Genomic DNA, 16,608 nt, shown 5'->3' on the forward strand with positions numbered 1-16,608 from the left:
CTTACACCTGCTAGAGTATGAGCCAATGACGTTGTTGCAAACATTCGACACTTTCTCTTGACCTTTCCTACTGGCACCACAAGAACAGGAAACTTGGGGTCGTTTCTTTTCGTTTGTTTGTTCTTCTTGTTGTTTTTCTAACACCATCGGCACAGTCTCCGTATGGACGTAATCGTAGTGCCCACAACCAGCGGCATTAAATGAGACAAACAACGTAGGCATGTCATTGAGTTGTCCACGCGGCAGAATTGGTATAGTGGGATAGTTTTCCAACGATGAAAAAATTACAATGGGCATTTTTAGAACGTTGGCCATTGCTAAGACCATGAGATTTCCTAGCTCACCAGTAAAATACCCCTTGTGGGTAAACCGCTTAACTTCCTTGTCAAAGTTGTCAGTTGTCAGGAAGCTTTCGTAGTGTGGCCTGTTCTCTCCTGACCACTCTGAAACGGTCAGCACCCTTAAACTGTCGCTCAAGCTTTCCTCGTCTAAATTAACAAGACCAAGATTAGCCAGATGCTCATACGCTTGAGAACTTAATCCTTCTGTTTCTGTTAATTTAGTTAATTCTGTTCCTACTGTTCCTCTGTTCCTACTGTTCCTCTGTGCCTACTGTTCCTCTGTGCCCACTGTTCCTCTGTGCTCACTGTTCCTCTGTGCCCACTGTTCCTTTGTGCCTACTGTTCCTCTGTGCCTACTGTTCCTCTGTCCCCCCCCCCCCCCCTCTTGGTATGTGAATGATTAACGATTTCAACTTCCCCCCCTCTTGGTATATGAATGATTAACGATTTCAACTTTCGGTATATGAGGAACAACCCGAATGTCTTGATAATTTGATTTGTTTTTCTTTGAGTTCGCGGACCAGCCCATTCCGAAAACACTCAGGGTTATATTTTAGTGTGGGCCTACCGCGGACAGTGTATGCATTTGTAAGTTTAACCCGGGATAACATGATTGAACAATATAATAACACGTGCCTCGAAACGCCGCGGCCAAATGTTATCCAAACTGCTTCTCACTGCTGCTTCAAAAAATTTCGGATCAAACGATATCCAAATCGTCCCTCATTGGATTATCCACTCGACCTAACAAAATCGACCAATCACAAAATAAAGAAAAGAAAATGGACATAAAATAAAGAAAACCGCAAATTCACATGACCTCTTAGGAAACATGCAATTAAAACTGTCTTTCTATGATTGGTGCATTTCGATCCTCTCGTCAAAAAAATGTCAGACGCCAATCATCTTAGCGGACCTCTTAGGAAACGAAAGTTTTCTTCAACGGGTCCAAAAGGTCATTGTTTATGATTTGTGATTGGTGGATTTCGATCCGTTTTTTTAGTTTCTGTGTTTCAAGGTTCGTTGCTTGTGATCTTATTGTGACCAAAACCCGACGTTAATATTCCAAATATTTTTGATAGATTTCATCCCTGGACTTCAGACTTCCAAATTTCGATGAGGCAAAAATACTGAAGCTTCAAATTAACTTTTGAGATCGTAAAAGTGCGATTAAGTGCCGTGTGCTAGCAGAGCTTTCTTTCCCACATGCCTCTTACCTTGTACAAGACGTTCGTATGGCAGACATTCGCCTCGCTTTGCTTGTTTACTTGCCTTGTTTACGTTAGCACGTATTGCGTGCCTATTGCACATTTGCGTCAAAACAAGCCGTTTCCATTACTCTATTTGGGCCACGCCCAAATAATTATATTAATTCAACTGGTTGATAGCTAAAAGCACATCAATCCTGTAACGACCAAATAAAACAAGAAGAAGAAGTATTGTAAATTCTATTGTATATTTTATTAAACAGTAGTTTCACTGACCATTGCCCACCACTGTAGAAATCTGACACACCTTAGAATAAATAGAATATTTTTCCAAAATTATAATTTCCAAATTTGATATTCCTTCAAATCTCTGAAGGATCAGGAATGAATAATATAATAATTTATATACTATACAAGATGGCCAGAAAACAGTAAAATTCCCAATTCTCAAAGATGTTCTCAGTTAACTTACAGTTAAACCGTGAAAACCGTGAACACCAGAAATACTACTGGAATGTTGTGTTGCAAGAAAAAAGCTAATTGGACATGGGAAACTAAACAACAAGCAAGAATGTTAGTTTGTAGATTTGTGGCTAGTTTGCGTGTCCTGATCTTTGCTGTGATTGGTCTAACACAATAAAATGTTCCTGAAAATTTCAAGTGTCCATGTTTTGCCGGTTTAACCGGAAGAAAACCAGGCTTGATCACTTCCATTCAGCAAAGAGAGAGGCTCATTTTTCTTTGTTATGTTTCCTTCGGCACACTCTTTTTAGAACCAACTGACAAACTTACAAGCCTCGGTAAAACATCTCCAGCGATGGCTGACAGTTTAATTGATGCTAATTTATCAGCTCTTGTTACACCAATGTTCAGAATTGCTATGTGCTTGTTCTGTTGCCAAGCAGCATGAGCATAACGATAAGAGAAATAAACTTCAACTGATGACCCCACGATCAGTAATGAATCAGATTCCAGTAACCGCTCATGAATAAAGTTAACTAATTCCTTTGGCACTGAATCTCCAAAGAAAACGACTTGAGGCTTCAGGATTCCACCACAGTTAGCACAAGGAGGGACATTGAAGTCTTGCACTTCTTCATCTGTAAGGAAAGTATCACCATCAGGGGCATGGCCACTTGCAGTGGCCTCCCATGTTGGATTAAGTTCTTTTATCCTCACTTGCAGGTCATGACGTGAACTTAGCTGATTGCATCCCAGACAGATAACCCTTAAAAGAATAAAATGTAATAAACAAACTAAAATAATACAGCCAAAATTATCGTCCCTAGTTGAAATACAAGGTTAGCCTTCTATTTTGCATTTTATGCAAAGATGAAAAATACACTGTTACCCTTACTGAGCCTCAAGATGATTTCTTTTGGTTTATTCCCCCAAGTCTCAAGCCAGGGCCCATATAATTCCGAGAATAAGCCCCTCCATGTATAAGCCCCTCCAAATATAAGCCCCCCAAACTTGTAACGCAAAAAAAAAAAAAATTTTAAATCGCCCCTCCAAATATAAGCCCCCTCGGGGTTTGTACTTAGAAATTGCCTCAAATGTAAAGTAATACAAAGCAAAAATGGTAAATTTCCTTCCAACTGTAAGGCTAGCCCAATCAATTTTGAAATGCAAATTTCCCACCATAGATAAACCCCTCCGAATATAAGCCCCTCAAAATGAGCCTTAGAAAAATTATAAGCCCTGGGGCTTATTTTCGGACTTTTATGGTATCAAAATCAACATCCACCACTTTAAATGCGAGAAGGAAACTGGGCAAAGTTACCTTTTGCAAAGACTTCTGGGACTGTTACTGGGAAAAGGGCAAACAAATGGGCCAAGGGACCAGTCATTATTTATCCCCTGGGGGGAGGGGGGGACAAAAGGGGGGATCAGTCGAAACTGAGAACCCAAAAGGGGGGATCAGTCGAAACTGAGAACCCAAAAGGGGAGATCACTGAAAACTTTGGAAGGATTCAGAGGGGGGACCACTCAAATTTGGTTGGAAAATGAAGACATGGTGGGGGATCGCGAAAGTCATCAAATGTTATTAGGGGGGATCACTTCAGTGAAGTACATTCAAAGGGGGGATCGGCTAAATTTCACCTTGTTTTCGGCCCCCCCCGCCTCCCCCAGACGATAAATAATGACCGGTCCCTGATAGCTAAATAGCGCATCCCCAGCTTTCCTTCTCGTTTTTAAAGTGGCGAATTAGCAAATTCCTCACTTTTGTTTATGTTTTTTCATTAAAAGTTCACGTTTTTCTGACGTTTGTCCTTAAAACAAAAATGACAAAAGTCACCCAAACATTGCAAATCCATAGTCACTTTAGATCGGACGTCATTTGTGCGGCGCTGGGCTACTGGTTACGTAACTCTGTTTCTAGCAATACATTTAGAATATACCTGTGTGCACTACCATGAAGCTCCGAAACACGCTGTGAACCAGCTCTAGAGTGCAAAGCATCAACATTTTGCGTTACAAGCCAATGAACCTTGCCCAGTTTCTCCAGAGTTGCAAGAGCAAAATGGCCTTCATTTGGCTGTCTGGACGAAAACTCCTCCCATCCGACGTAATTTCTAGCCCAATACCTTCTTCTGTTCGCAGCACTTTTGAGAAAATCGGAGAATTGCATTGGTCGACTGTCACTTACAGCGTATAAACCGACATCTTCTGACCGATAATCCCTTATTCCGGATTCAGTAGAAATCCCAGCGCCAGTCAAAACAAAGAGGTTACGACTTTGGGCTATGAAATCGTCAAGCTTTCTGACAACTGCTGCCGTTTCTTCGTCAGTGTTTTCACACTTAGGGACAAAAAGTCTGTGAATAGACCTCTGATGGAGCTTTAAACGCATTAGAATCGATAAAAATGTACTGTTTCGAGTAAAAACTGAGGCCATGTTCGATTGCCACGATGTTGACAAAAGTACCACCGGTATCTTCCAGTGCCAAAAGTTTTGTTTGTACCGGGATGACCTGGGGAGCAATGGAAAAGAAAATGGCGACCAAGGAGTCATGCAGAAGTCTGCATGACGTAAAGTTTATAAACAGCACGGCTTGTTGTGACAAACGCGAGATCTGTAGCGATGTTTAAAAGCATTAGCTCTAAACTGAAAAGCTAGCAAATTGTGGAGGATCATCGGACAGGCTAATCCCTCATGTTTACAAATCACATCTCAAGGGAATTAACGAACGCAATGATATCAAGTAGTGATTCAACGAGCTCAGCTGAAGTCAATTTTTCATCGGTTGAGACCCCTGAACTCATTTGTATTTTTAGCCCACATGAGAACAAAGAGGTATGTTGTTGATTTGGCATAATTTCTACACCGCATATGATCAACTTAACAGAAATATATTTCCTCTAATCTATTTGCATTAAACTGAAAGCTTATATTTTGATTCAAAGTCCTATTTTACCATGTTCATCTACTAATTGCCAGTGCAGTGCAATACTACACACTTAATGACTGGTCCCAAGGGAAATAGTTAATTTTGTTTCCCGAGAATCTCAATCAGGGTGCAAAGAAAATCATTTTTACAGCTTCCATTAGCGCAAGATGAAGCTAGCATTTACTAGCCCAGACGTCATTTCAACTAGCCCCAAAAGCTTTTCTCTTGATTTATCCCTAATGTTTTATCTTTAAATCCCAAAAGATTCACAGACCAGTGAATGTTTTGTCAGTGAGATAGAACCTGTAATCAAGATTTTTCATTTACCTTTTCTGTGAAGAACAGGTGGCTCAAACATCCAAACTCCTGTATGTTGGTTTCCCGCCCCCTAACCTGTTTTTCTTGGCCTCCCTTCAGCTCTTTTTCAGTTGCAGAATATTAAGCATTGTTGCATGATTTCTGCTTATTTCTCCCAATTCCCACTCTTTTAAAACTCCCATCTCCTGTCCTTGTCTTTTAATACCTCCCTTAACCCTTCCAATCCCTATTCTCTTGGGCTTTCACACCTGTGTGCGCCCCCACTTTTCTATATCCAAAATCAGAAGGGGTGGCTCAAAATTTCAGTGTAAAATTCTAAAAGTTGCATGAATGGAACAGTTGCTTACATTTTGCATGCATTCGCTTTGATTTTTTTTTTTCACCAGTTTGCACTGAGCAAAAGAGAACAACTTTGCAAGGCAATCCAAATTTTTTTGAAAAAATTTTACCTTGAAATTTCATCCCATTGTTTAATTGTTCTAGTATGGTCAATGCTTGGAAAACTTTATGGGAAAGCTTTCCAATAAATCTAAAAACTCTTGAGTTTTGGAAATTTGAATTGTTGATATATTGGGAAGTTTCTTGAATATTGCTCTATATTAAGTTGTAATTAATTTTGCATGTGTAGATTGTCATCTACTATAGTAAACTCACTTTTTTACTTGTTTGTTTTCTCTCTTGTTATTCTATATAGGAAAAAACCGTCATTGCCGTGATTTATATTCTGACATCATCTCTAAGGTACTACTTGATATTAGCATGCAAAGGTCCTGTGCGATAGCTTAGGGCTGGTGGATTTTTTGTTCACGCTTGTGAATTCTGTTCTCATGACTCATGGCTTGATGGGCAAGTGAAGTGTTTTGTTAGAAGAGTTAGAAGAAATTGAAATAACATAAGTACTGTAAGAGAAATTGAAAATTCTGACTAACGTATAATGACCCAAGCTATTTTTCAAAAATAAATGATAAGACGAAGTGAAGTCTACGAAATCAGGTGTCAGATTACATTTCATATCAGATGCTGTGTGATCACTATTTTCGGTACCCTTGCTCACCAAAGGTCCAGTTTTGAAATACCTTGGTTGAAATAAGCCATGCTCTCAGTTTGATATTAAAGCTCACAAGATAGTTTTTTTATGGCGCTATTTCATGCATCACTGCCACAGCTTCACCCTGAACTATTGGCTTTTATTAAAAACTGAATCACTGGATAATGGAATCTAGATTCCTGATTGGCTTAACCGTCATGGTATACGAGCCATTATACTATGCTCTCCAAATATGGTAACTGTACGCATCTGCTCAAAAATAAACCCAAGCTGAAAATTGGTTGTTTTTACAAACAAAGTTGGGAAGAATTCTCCATATTTTGTGGGCATTTTTGTGAAAACAGTAATTATTCCACTGGCGCTTGTTGGATATCAGATGATTATAGCAACCTTGGCGCTATGTGTGTCATAATAATTGGCTTTCTACCATCTCATATCCAATGCACACTTGTGGAATAACTGTTAATTATGTTTTAGAAAAAATCTCTGACACCTTTGGTAATTCTTTGGGTAAAATCAATACTGTGGAGCCTCTATTCAGGGACACCCTCGGGACCAAGGCAAGTGTACCCTGAATAGAGGTGTCCTGTGTATAGAGGTTGGGCTAGGGGTTGTTGATAATTAACCAACAAATGAAATATTTTTTTACTCTGCCTTGGAATCTGCTGCAGTCATTATTTCAAGCAGCTAGATAATGTATAAAAAATCATGATTAATTTGTCTCTGCGATGTTGTGTGCTGAATTCCCACAAGTGCAGTACATCAATTTAAGTGAGATTGTTAATGTTTTGAAAGTTGTTGTGACTCATGTACAGTCGAACCTCTCCTTACAGACACCTCTATAATACGGACAGCTCTCTCTTACGGACAGTTTGTTTGGTTCCAGATATGCTAAAAATCATACATTCACTACCTCTATAATACGGACACCTCTGTATAGCGGACACTTGGCTCTGTCCCTTTGGTGTCCACATTAAAGCGGTTTGACTGTATACACTTAACTTATCAAACATTTTAGTGGTCAGTCACTTTTTTAAGTGCTAAGGTGTCCCCTGGATAGAGGTTAAATCTGGGAAAAGACATTTGGACCCAGAAATAGTATTCCTTTCTCCTTGGTAGAGTTGTCCCTTCAATAGAAGTAACAAATATGAAGATTATGTGAAAATTTTTCTGGGACCAAATTTTGTGTCCCCTGAATGGAGGTGTCTCTTGAATAGAAGTGACCCAAAGGAGGGGTTCCACTGTACAAATATCTGAGAAGGGCTCCTATGGCCCTACAATCCCGGACAAAACTACTTGATAATGTGCACTATCCTTTGCAACAAAACTATTTCCGAAACAACAGCTTTGCAGAAAGAAATCCCTTCCTCCAGTTCAATGTTCCTTCCTAGAAACGGCAAGGGATCAGGCTTCTTTTGAACACACAACAATGTTGCTTCCAGGGGGAGGGGGAGAGGGAAGAATCAGGTTAACACTTACTTCTCACTTAAGGCAAAATGATAGCTTAGGGGAGGGGTAGGTGGGCAGTTTCCCAGAAACCTTAATTGATCTGGATTTTTTAGGGTAGCCATAATTTATAGGAACTACAAAATTGTTGTTTGACGTTATAATCATTGTAATTTCTGTTTCATTATAGTATTGTTGGAGCTGGATCAATTCTAATATATGCATTTTCAAAAAGGATTGTAAGAAGTCCTGAGGTTTGTGAAAATATATTAAGTATATAACATCATATCAAGCAGGTTTAAAATATTATTGTTGACCCTTGTAAGCTCTAATATCCAATAAAGTTCCTCAAACTAATCTCCATACATTTACTTAAAGAACTAGTTGAGAGAACTTGATATAAGATCTAAGCATTTTCTGTTACACTGCAGGTCATCATTTTAGTAATGTTCAAAACCCATTCCCTTGATTATGTTTTACATGTATATTCAGAGATGCCAATCTCTGGAGATCTAAAATCTGGAGACTCTCTTTTTTTTACTATCCCCCCAGAATTTCAGCAGAACCCCCCCCCCCCTCCCACCCCTGACAAATTGACCCATCCCCTAATGGGAATGACTTAGGACATTATATGAAGTCTTTCATGAAGTACATACCATCAAAATTCACAGTCATTGTTTTGATGTCAGAAAAATAATCTGTAGGCGACTAAATACATGCAAAAATGCCCCAGAAACAGTACTGTGAATAACTAACATGGGTTAAATCTCAAACTAAGCTAGTGAAAAGCCCAAAAGAAGATTTTATCTAGGAGAAATGGTGACCTGTACGGGAGAGCAGGAGATTGGTGCCATATCTGGGAGAGTTGGCATTTATGTATATTGTCAGGAGAAAATTGATGTTGGTCACGCGTGGGACTGGAAGTGTTAATATAGAGATTACGTAAAGTTATTTCTTCATTTTTTGTATTAGGTTCATCCTTTGTTTCACCTGGCCCTAGCAGACCTAATTCTGGCTTCTCTGTGGCTCTCAGGAGCTTGTACCTGGTTTCATAACAAATATCAAGATTGCTTTTACTTGGATGCATTTGGAGAGGTAAAAATGTTTGACTTTTTCTAGTGACTTGAATGATACTTTTACATGAAACATGTCACAGTCAGGGTAGCATTCAGATGATGGGTACTAAAGGGATGTTTGGGTGGGGGTGTGCTACTGAATCCTACTAACTCTCAAGTCCCATTTACACTACAGAAAAAACTGGGTCGGGACCCATGAAAAAGTGGTCCGGACCAATTGTTTACGTGGGTTACAATCAGGTGAGGCTTATGATTGAAAAGTGCAGTAGTACACATGCGCAAAACCACCGTAAAGTGTGGCAGGCTCTCATGAAGAAGATGGTACAGAACAAAGATGCGTTTACACTGCACTTTCGAACAGCAAAAGGGGTCCAAACTCATTTTTTTCGCTTTTGGAGCCATAGCCACCTATGGCCCCAAAACCAGAAAAAACTGAGTCCGGATCCATTTCATGAAAACATGGTATGGAAGGTTTACACAGCAAAAATATCTGGTGCATACCAACTTTCTTATGAGTCTGGACCCATTTTTTCTGTAGTGTAAATGGGGTTTTTAGTAAGCTGTCTAAGATAAGAGATCTTTCTTTTGTGATCCATCTACTTTTCTTCTTTAACCATTTCACTGCCAAGAGTGGCCAAAGGCAAAATTCAGCAAAAATTCTCAAATTTCATTTTGTAAAATTTTGAGAAACAAATAGTACCATGTGAAAGTACTGGTAGAGAGGTTTCATTTGAATGGTCACACCATTAGATTTCGTCCACAGACTCAAAAGTTAGAGCCACTGCAAAACTCTTTCATTCACTCTGGCAGTGAAAGGGTTAATTTGGAGTCAATGAGCCTTATTCCGCAATAATAACAGATCATACTACACCTATGAACCAAGTACCACCAAGGTTTACACCCTGTTAAGGCATAAAGGCATACTGTCCAGCAAGACTGGACACCTGTTCAAGATACCAAATAGCAAAAGTGTATACCTGTTTTATAAGACTTATGACCTCTAAAAACTACACCCTGTATGATGGCACATATTCTTTCAAGCCAAGTAAGGGACTTCCGTGTTACAATGTAAATATTGGTGGGGGTATACAGTGTGGTGTGATCCTCCAGTTAAAGATTAATCCAGTTTCAATTAATAAAAATTATATTACCGTTCTATTAACGTTAAAATTTGACCTAATATACTGTACCTCAGAATAAGGCTGTAATTAACTGTAATAAGTTTGCTAGACTGGGTCATTATCCCATTGCTTGGCTTCAACTGAAATGTGTGTCTTCTTTTGGTAAACTTTCAGTTATTCTTTCATGTAGCCTGCACCACAGTTAGAACTAAACTTCTGGCTAAGTCTGTCTGCCAACCAGTGCTGAAGTCTTTGTTATGGGACTCCACCTGTGTACCAGGATTTGAGTGTGTGGAGTGACTGACCTTTTAAAAATGCCCTTGCCAATTTGTCAATCAGGTTGAAGAGAAATTTGAAATGCATTTCTAGTTATTTTCTTGAGACTCCCTTTTGGGGCCCAGGGGCCCGTTTCTCGAAAGTCCCAGTAACTTTTCAGGACGGAAAACAAATATTCAAATCAATAAGAATAAGAGCGTGGGTCCTGGCCAGCAAACTACTCCATTTTGTTTCATTAACTGATAGTTTTATCATGTTAGATGAAAAACTATTGAAACCTCGCCCTTTAATGTAAACGGCAACAGCTTAACGGGCCCATTAATAAATTATTACCGGGAATTTCAAGAAGCGGGCCCCAGAACAAGGACATTAGCGCTGCTTTGCAGATATTACTATTAAACTGGAAGTAAATTATGTCTTTGACACAGGGTATCTTACATGATAACCAGCTGAAATACCAAATTGAATCACTCTTGACACCTGTAATTTTTACTCTTCAGATGGCACACCTTGCCTCATTCTTTTTGACTGTAAATTATGCATTAACTGCGTACATGAGACTACGAGAAAAGGCTGACACCATCACCAACTTACCATTTTCCTCAGTAAGTACATGTATTAGAACAATATTGTTTTCCTATTATTAATATTAATCTGTGCCATGTTCACACCCCATCTTAAGCATTTCTAGGATTTTTTTAGGGGGGAGGGGACGGGTAATAATTATTGCACCCTGTTGTTTTGACATCTATGCTGTGTTTTGCTTAACGTGATATTTTTTTTGGATGAGCATGGAAGTTTAGGAAGGGACAAGCCTGCAAAAAGCACCAAATATTTATATATATGTTTGCAAACTTTGCCAAGAGGCCTGGAACACCATATGCAGCACATCGTAGGCACTTTTTCTAATTTTCTTGCTTAGAACCCCTGACAAGCGTATTAAAGAAAGTTCATTCCTAAACTTGGCATGGTATATGGAACACTCACAGTGCAAGCTCCACTGCGAGGTCAAGAAAAAATATATACAGTTAAACCTCGTTAATGCAGACACCAAAGGGACAGAACCAATTGTCCGCTTTACAGAGGTGTCCGTATTATAGAGGTAGGGAAATTGTATGATTTTTGGCATTTCTGGGATGAAACGAACTGTCCGTTATTGAGAGGTGTCTGTAAGGAGAGGTTAGACTGTAAATAACTATGTATAAATGGTAAACCAAATTTGACCCTTACGAGAACCTCTTACAAACATGAAGAAATTTTCAGTCATGTGAGATTTCTAATGATGGTTATTCTAAAAGTTTGCATACAAAATGGCCAGGATGCACATTGTTGTTCAAAAGCATTGATTTTGGCATGGACTTTGGTTAGTATCCATTTTGGAGCATCTGGGGAGAAAGAGGAAAGCGATAACTCTCGCAAAGGGATGTCACAGGCACCCCAATACAGGGTTGCCCCCATTCTTGAGTTCCTGGGTTCCCAACTGTTACTTTAGAATCCTGATCTAGGAGAAGGCTTGCTAACTGCCTTGCTGTGCCATACGTTGCTTCTGTTGGGCTTGCTTCACTTGCTGCCTAGTACTAATGATTGTTGTCAATTAGCACTTACCCTCACCTGGGATTTTTGTTGCTGATCAAATTTGATTTTTGGTGCAAATTTTGTAACCTAGTTTGATTGTCAATTTTCTTTGTTACCTCCTAGGGCTAGTAGACAAAGAAAATTTTTTAGAGTCAACCTAGAAAGTGCTTTTGACCTATAACACCTTCCTTAGAAGATAAATTATTAATAATGGCCAAGCCTAAAGCATCTCTGCTGGACTTGGTAGTTTACTGTCAATAGGGGTTGCCTAGATAGAGAGAGTCAGACAAGTGGTATAATATAATGATGGAGTCTAGAATAGTTTTTGTGGCTTTCTCTATAGTTCACTTGGTAATCTTGACTTGACTTATGTTGAAACCATTTCTATGCAGATACAGGGCTGTGAACCCCCCATGTTTTTAAATATTTAGAATTGATATGGAAGAGATGACAGATGATGTCGTAACACACGGCGCATGAAGTCATTTGTACAAAAAAATATAACTGTTGACTGCAATCATCACAAATTTGCCATGACACAAAACACGCAAAAATGTGTTGTTTGCATTATAACATTTGACCTGATCAATTGGTTTACTTGCCCACAATCACATTATTATATTACAATGGCATACCAGAGTTTATGAGGAAACGTTTGATGTTAACATTAAAATAGCTCAAACAATACAAAATAATTGAAATTTTATTGTCAGAAAGTCGGGTCTACTGAAGAAAAAGCAAACTTTGATGTTTATCCAGGATATTTTATACTGTAACCTGGAGACCGGCAGGTACGGTCTCTCTCGGATTATCCTGGGGAGTTGACAGCACTGTAGATAGCTGGGGGAAACTTGTAACAACTGAACCTATAATATTCCTGTGCAAATTGATGATATTGGCCTTGAAAGTACAGGCCACTACCTAACTTCACAGTCTGTCTTGACATTTATAATGATTCTTTCAGGTAGCTTATCGGGAGAAATGTTCCATCTGGTTTTCTAGGATTTTTTATGTTCTATGCTGGTAAGTGTATGTGACTGTGTTTTCTTGTAAAAAAGGAGAGACTGATTTCATGTACAACTGAGTCACCTGTTGCTTCAAAACAATATGTAACTCGTCACTGTACTACAATTTTATGACATTTAATCACCAAATCTGGCGAAATCTTGCCTGAGTTAAAAGCAATTATAATTCATATGTATGTTGAAACACTGCATCAAATTATTTTAAGTGTGTGACATCAGCTCCGTGTATATTTCAGGAGTTCAGAGGGGTTTGCCCAATATTGAGTAAACACTTTTTTGAAAAATATACATTTGCTAAATCTTGCTGGCAGGTGAAACATAAAAAAACAGCTTGTTAGGCATGGAGTTCTTGGTCAATGTATGAGTAGTACATGCAACATTGATAGCAATAAAATTATTGGTATTGGTGCTAGTTTTATTATTATTATTATTATTATCATTATTATTATGATTATTCTGTTTGTACATAAAGATAAAAAAAATAATACCCACAATGACTATAGGTTGCCACAGGCCCTAAAACATTTTTTACGTGACATATAATAAAAGAATTCTTTGTTATTAATTTTTATTGTCCTAGATGATTGATTGATTGATTTCACTTGCTACCTAGAACCTAAATTGTTCAGGGAGCTAACAAGAAATCCAAATGGTTCATTTAGCTTCCTAGCTTGCACATTATTCTCACTACGTTTAATTTATCTTCTATTGTAAGTAAATTTACGAGATTGTGACATCAACCATGTACATCAACAAAAGCATAATAAAGATTAATCTATTATTCTGTGATGATTATACAGTCATGTACATGGTATGCTGTTCCCTGAAAATTTAAAATGTAATGTACAAAAAAAAAACAATATTATTACAATAAACAAGAAAAAACTTAATCACTGACTTCAGCATTTTTTTATACTTCACAAAGGCTTACTCCATTGGTGATAATGCTTCCTTTGTTGATTAATGGTGGAGATGACTTGGAAGAGACTCCTCGAGACTGTACACTGTAAGATAGATTATCTTTCCTTTTCTTCTGTATTAATTTTAACAATAAACCATTTCTTTTCCTTCTTGGTTATACCATCTTTTAGATGCCACTGTAACTCGATCTACATAATGTTCTGTTCAACATGAAGGATGCTATGAAGTCAAAAACTTGCTCTTATCTAACATACTATAGATTTGGCCAAAGCTAAGAGCAAAGCTCCTGGCTTATATTTACTTCAAACAAATGTTGTGGTCAATTGACAGCAGTCAAAACCGGGTATCTGCTGATCAGTATCACATGACTGTATTTCTTGGGCTGTGTCTCAGGTGCCATTGAAGATACATATTTTTTTTGAAGTTATTTGCTGACAAGTTTCTAGTTTTCAACTGACTGCAGGCTCAACTCCAAGTAGATTTCTTTGTGATAGTCACAAGTTTATTTCACAAAGAAATCTACTTGGAGTTGAGACTGCAATCAGTTGAAAACTAGAAACTTGTCAGCAAATAACTTCAAAAAAGTATGTATCCTCAATGGCACCTGAGACACGTGAGCCCCAGAAATACGGTCATGTGATACTGGTCAGCACATACCCTGTTTTGACAGCTGTCAATTGACCACAACATGGATGTGCAATTATAGGTCCCACACTGTAGCGAAAAAGTGTGATATTTCACATTGCTTGCTCTGTGGTGCAGACTGCAGATGGACAGGTGGATGCACAGACATACCAAAATTTCTTGGATGGATAGATAACCAAGTTTTCTTAGCTTAATTGGGCTCTGATCGCGCACTGGGGGAGCTCGGCTATTATAGCTTGTGCAAGGCCCTCAGTTATTACCAATATTGCAAAAACAAGCTATATGCCAGTTGATAAAAAAATGACTTGTGGCTAGAGAGGGATAATTGAAAGATACGGGAAAACAAAACAGAGCTTTCTGTTAAGGAGGAGGATGCAAAGGAGGGTGTCTGGGCTTTGTATTATTAGAGATAACCTGTGGTCAGCCTCTATTTTCATGTTGCTTTGTAATAGCGGGACTACCTATGAGATAATATATGGGAACTGCTAAACTTGGGCCTGATCTCGGGTTAATTAGAGAGAATTACAGTCATATTAACAGGAAATGGCTAACTTAACTCAAGATTCAAGTTGACAATATATTCTCAAATTAGGAGATGGGCAGGCAAAAACTGTCCAAAATAGTAGATTACCAGTATTGGGAAAACTTGGTCGCATGGTACAATTTGGCATTTACTATTTTCTGTGAACATTCTTTAATATCTCTCTTGATCTGTTGTGATGCTCCACAGCATTATGTACTATCTATGGATGTTTAATTTTTTCTTTTCAGTTGCCTGTTACTCTTTGATCGGCCAAAGCCTAAAAAGCCGAAGGTTGGTTTTTAGTAGGTTGGATTAGTACAAGGCTCTGGAAACTGCCCACCTACCCCACCCCTAACTCAACAATTTGCCTTAAGTTAGAAGTTGGTGTAGATGTTGGTTTATGGGATGGGTAGGAAGGTAGTTTTCTAGAATCTTGTACTGATGTGTTAGGTTCACTTGTTTCTCAGTGAAAATATTGATTGGCTCAAAAAACAATATGCACAAATGAATATGTATAAACCTGGTAGTTAGATGGAATATCTGTATAGATATTGGCATTATACAAGTTAATAATATTATTATTTTATTATTATAATTAAAATAATACTACTTTAATTTCTTGGAATGTATTGTCAGTTCCTGTAATCTTTGTGAAAGATTTGTTTCTGATTTGACAGTTCACTGGACAATAGGAAAAAAATACTGCTTTGTTGCAAAGATGAGTTAAAATTCAAATTGCTGTATTCAAATTAGTTTCAACTGTTGTGATTAAAAATAAATTATGGATATGCTTTGAAACATTTGTCACTGACATGTCTCTCTAAATCAATCTGTTCTAATTCTGTTCTGGTTAAGAACCTGCAATCAACTTGGTGGTCGTATGGATCAATAGCCTTGACAGCAACACTAACCTTCTCCATCATAACACTAGTGGTAAGAATATTTGGTCATCCTAGCGTTGTAATATGTTTGCTAAACCAGTAGTTGCTATTTTTTTGTGATTGGCTATATAAAATTATTGGCCTTTTGCCATTTATGGAAGTAAGTTCACCCACTAGTCTTATATGCCCCCTATGTTATATTTCCATCTCCTGTAAACAAAAAACTACATCCATTCATGAGCCCTCCAGGATATAAGTGCCCCCTCCCCCCCGCCCCATATATTGAAATGATTAACATTTATATACAGCCATTTTGTGAAAAGTTGTCACAAACAATGTGCATGTGACAATCCCGAAAGGTAATATGGGATATGATGAATACACTGTTCCTGACACTGTAGCTGTCAAACCTACTTTTGTTGCTTTCCTTTAGCACTGGCAAATATAAGTCCATGGCCTCTCGTGCCATTCTTTCAAATTTCTTTGAAGAACAGTGAACTCAAAACCACCCACAATAGAAGATTGTCGTGTGCACTTTTTCTGACAACCTTTCTCGAAATAGCTATAGACATATATCTATTATAACATTTTTAAGCTCATCAAAATGAGGAAGCAAGATAACAGCAGGGATGGCTGACGAAGGGATCCTGAACGGTTCCAAAAGCTTTTTAATAATAATAATAATATTAATAACAATTTATATAGCGCTGTTCAGCTACTCTCTAATTAAAATGTAAATATGTGTACTAGAAATAAAACTAACTTTTTTGTAACTTTCAAGAAATTATTGGTGATGAAGAATATTTCTCTGT

The 16,608-nt window shown here is 38.1% G+C and overlaps 2 protein-coding genes across 2 annotated transcripts in view; one reads left to right on the forward strand and one right to left on the reverse strand.

Annotated features, from left to right (window-relative positions):
• Positions 1–1,796: 1,796 nt before the first annotated feature.
• LOC140952392 (NAD-dependent protein lipoamidase sirtuin-4, mitochondrial-like) lies at positions 1,797–4,483 on the reverse strand. Its single transcript, XM_073401814.1, has 2 exons — positions 3,952–4,483; positions 1,797–2,777 (listed from the first exon to the last, which is right to left on the reverse strand). The coding sequence occupies exons 1-2, from the start codon at positions 4,446–4,448 to the stop codon at positions 2,294–2,296; spliced, it is 981 nt and encodes a 326-aa protein (XP_073257915.1). The 5' UTR covers positions 4,449–4,483; the 3' UTR covers positions 1,797–2,293.
• Positions 4,484–4,542: 59 nt separating this feature from the next.
• LOC140952390 (transmembrane protein 116-like) overlaps positions 4,543–16,608 on the forward strand; it is a 24,615-nt gene continuing 12,549 nt past the window's right edge. The window contains exons 1-9 of the mRNA XM_073401812.1: positions 4,543–4,847; positions 5,954–6,000; positions 7,944–8,007; positions 8,726–8,848; positions 10,727–10,831; positions 12,766–12,824; positions 13,752–13,832; positions 15,164–15,206; positions 15,771–15,848. Coding sequence (XP_073257913.1) covers positions 4,707–4,847; positions 5,954–6,000; positions 7,944–8,007; positions 8,726–8,848; positions 10,727–10,831; positions 12,766–12,824; positions 13,752–13,832; positions 15,164–15,206; positions 15,771–15,848 — 741 coding nt within the window. The 5' untranslated portion in view covers positions 4,543–4,706. The remainder of the gene's footprint in view (positions 4,848–5,953; positions 6,001–7,943; positions 8,008–8,725; positions 8,849–10,726; positions 10,832–12,765; positions 12,825–13,751; positions 13,833–15,163; positions 15,207–15,770; positions 15,849–16,608) is intronic.

This window comes from Porites lutea, chromosome 11 (assembly GCF_958299795.1).
Source record: "Porites lutea chromosome 11, jaPorLute2.1, whole genome shotgun sequence".
Taxonomy (NCBI): domain Eukaryota; kingdom Metazoa; phylum Cnidaria; class Anthozoa; order Scleractinia; family Poritidae; genus Porites; species Porites lutea.

What these genes read in the sequence shown, in the direction of transcription:
- LOC140952392 (XM_073401814.1), bottom strand. Translation starts at nt 4,448, where the DNA reads ATGGCCTCAGTTTTTACTCGAAACAGTACATTTTTATCGATTCTAATG. An exon ending in CTTCATGGTAGTGCACACAG is followed by an intron (nt 2,778 to 3,951) that starts GTATATTCTAAA and finishes TATTCTTTTAAG; the next exon opens with GGTTATCTGTCTGGGATGCA.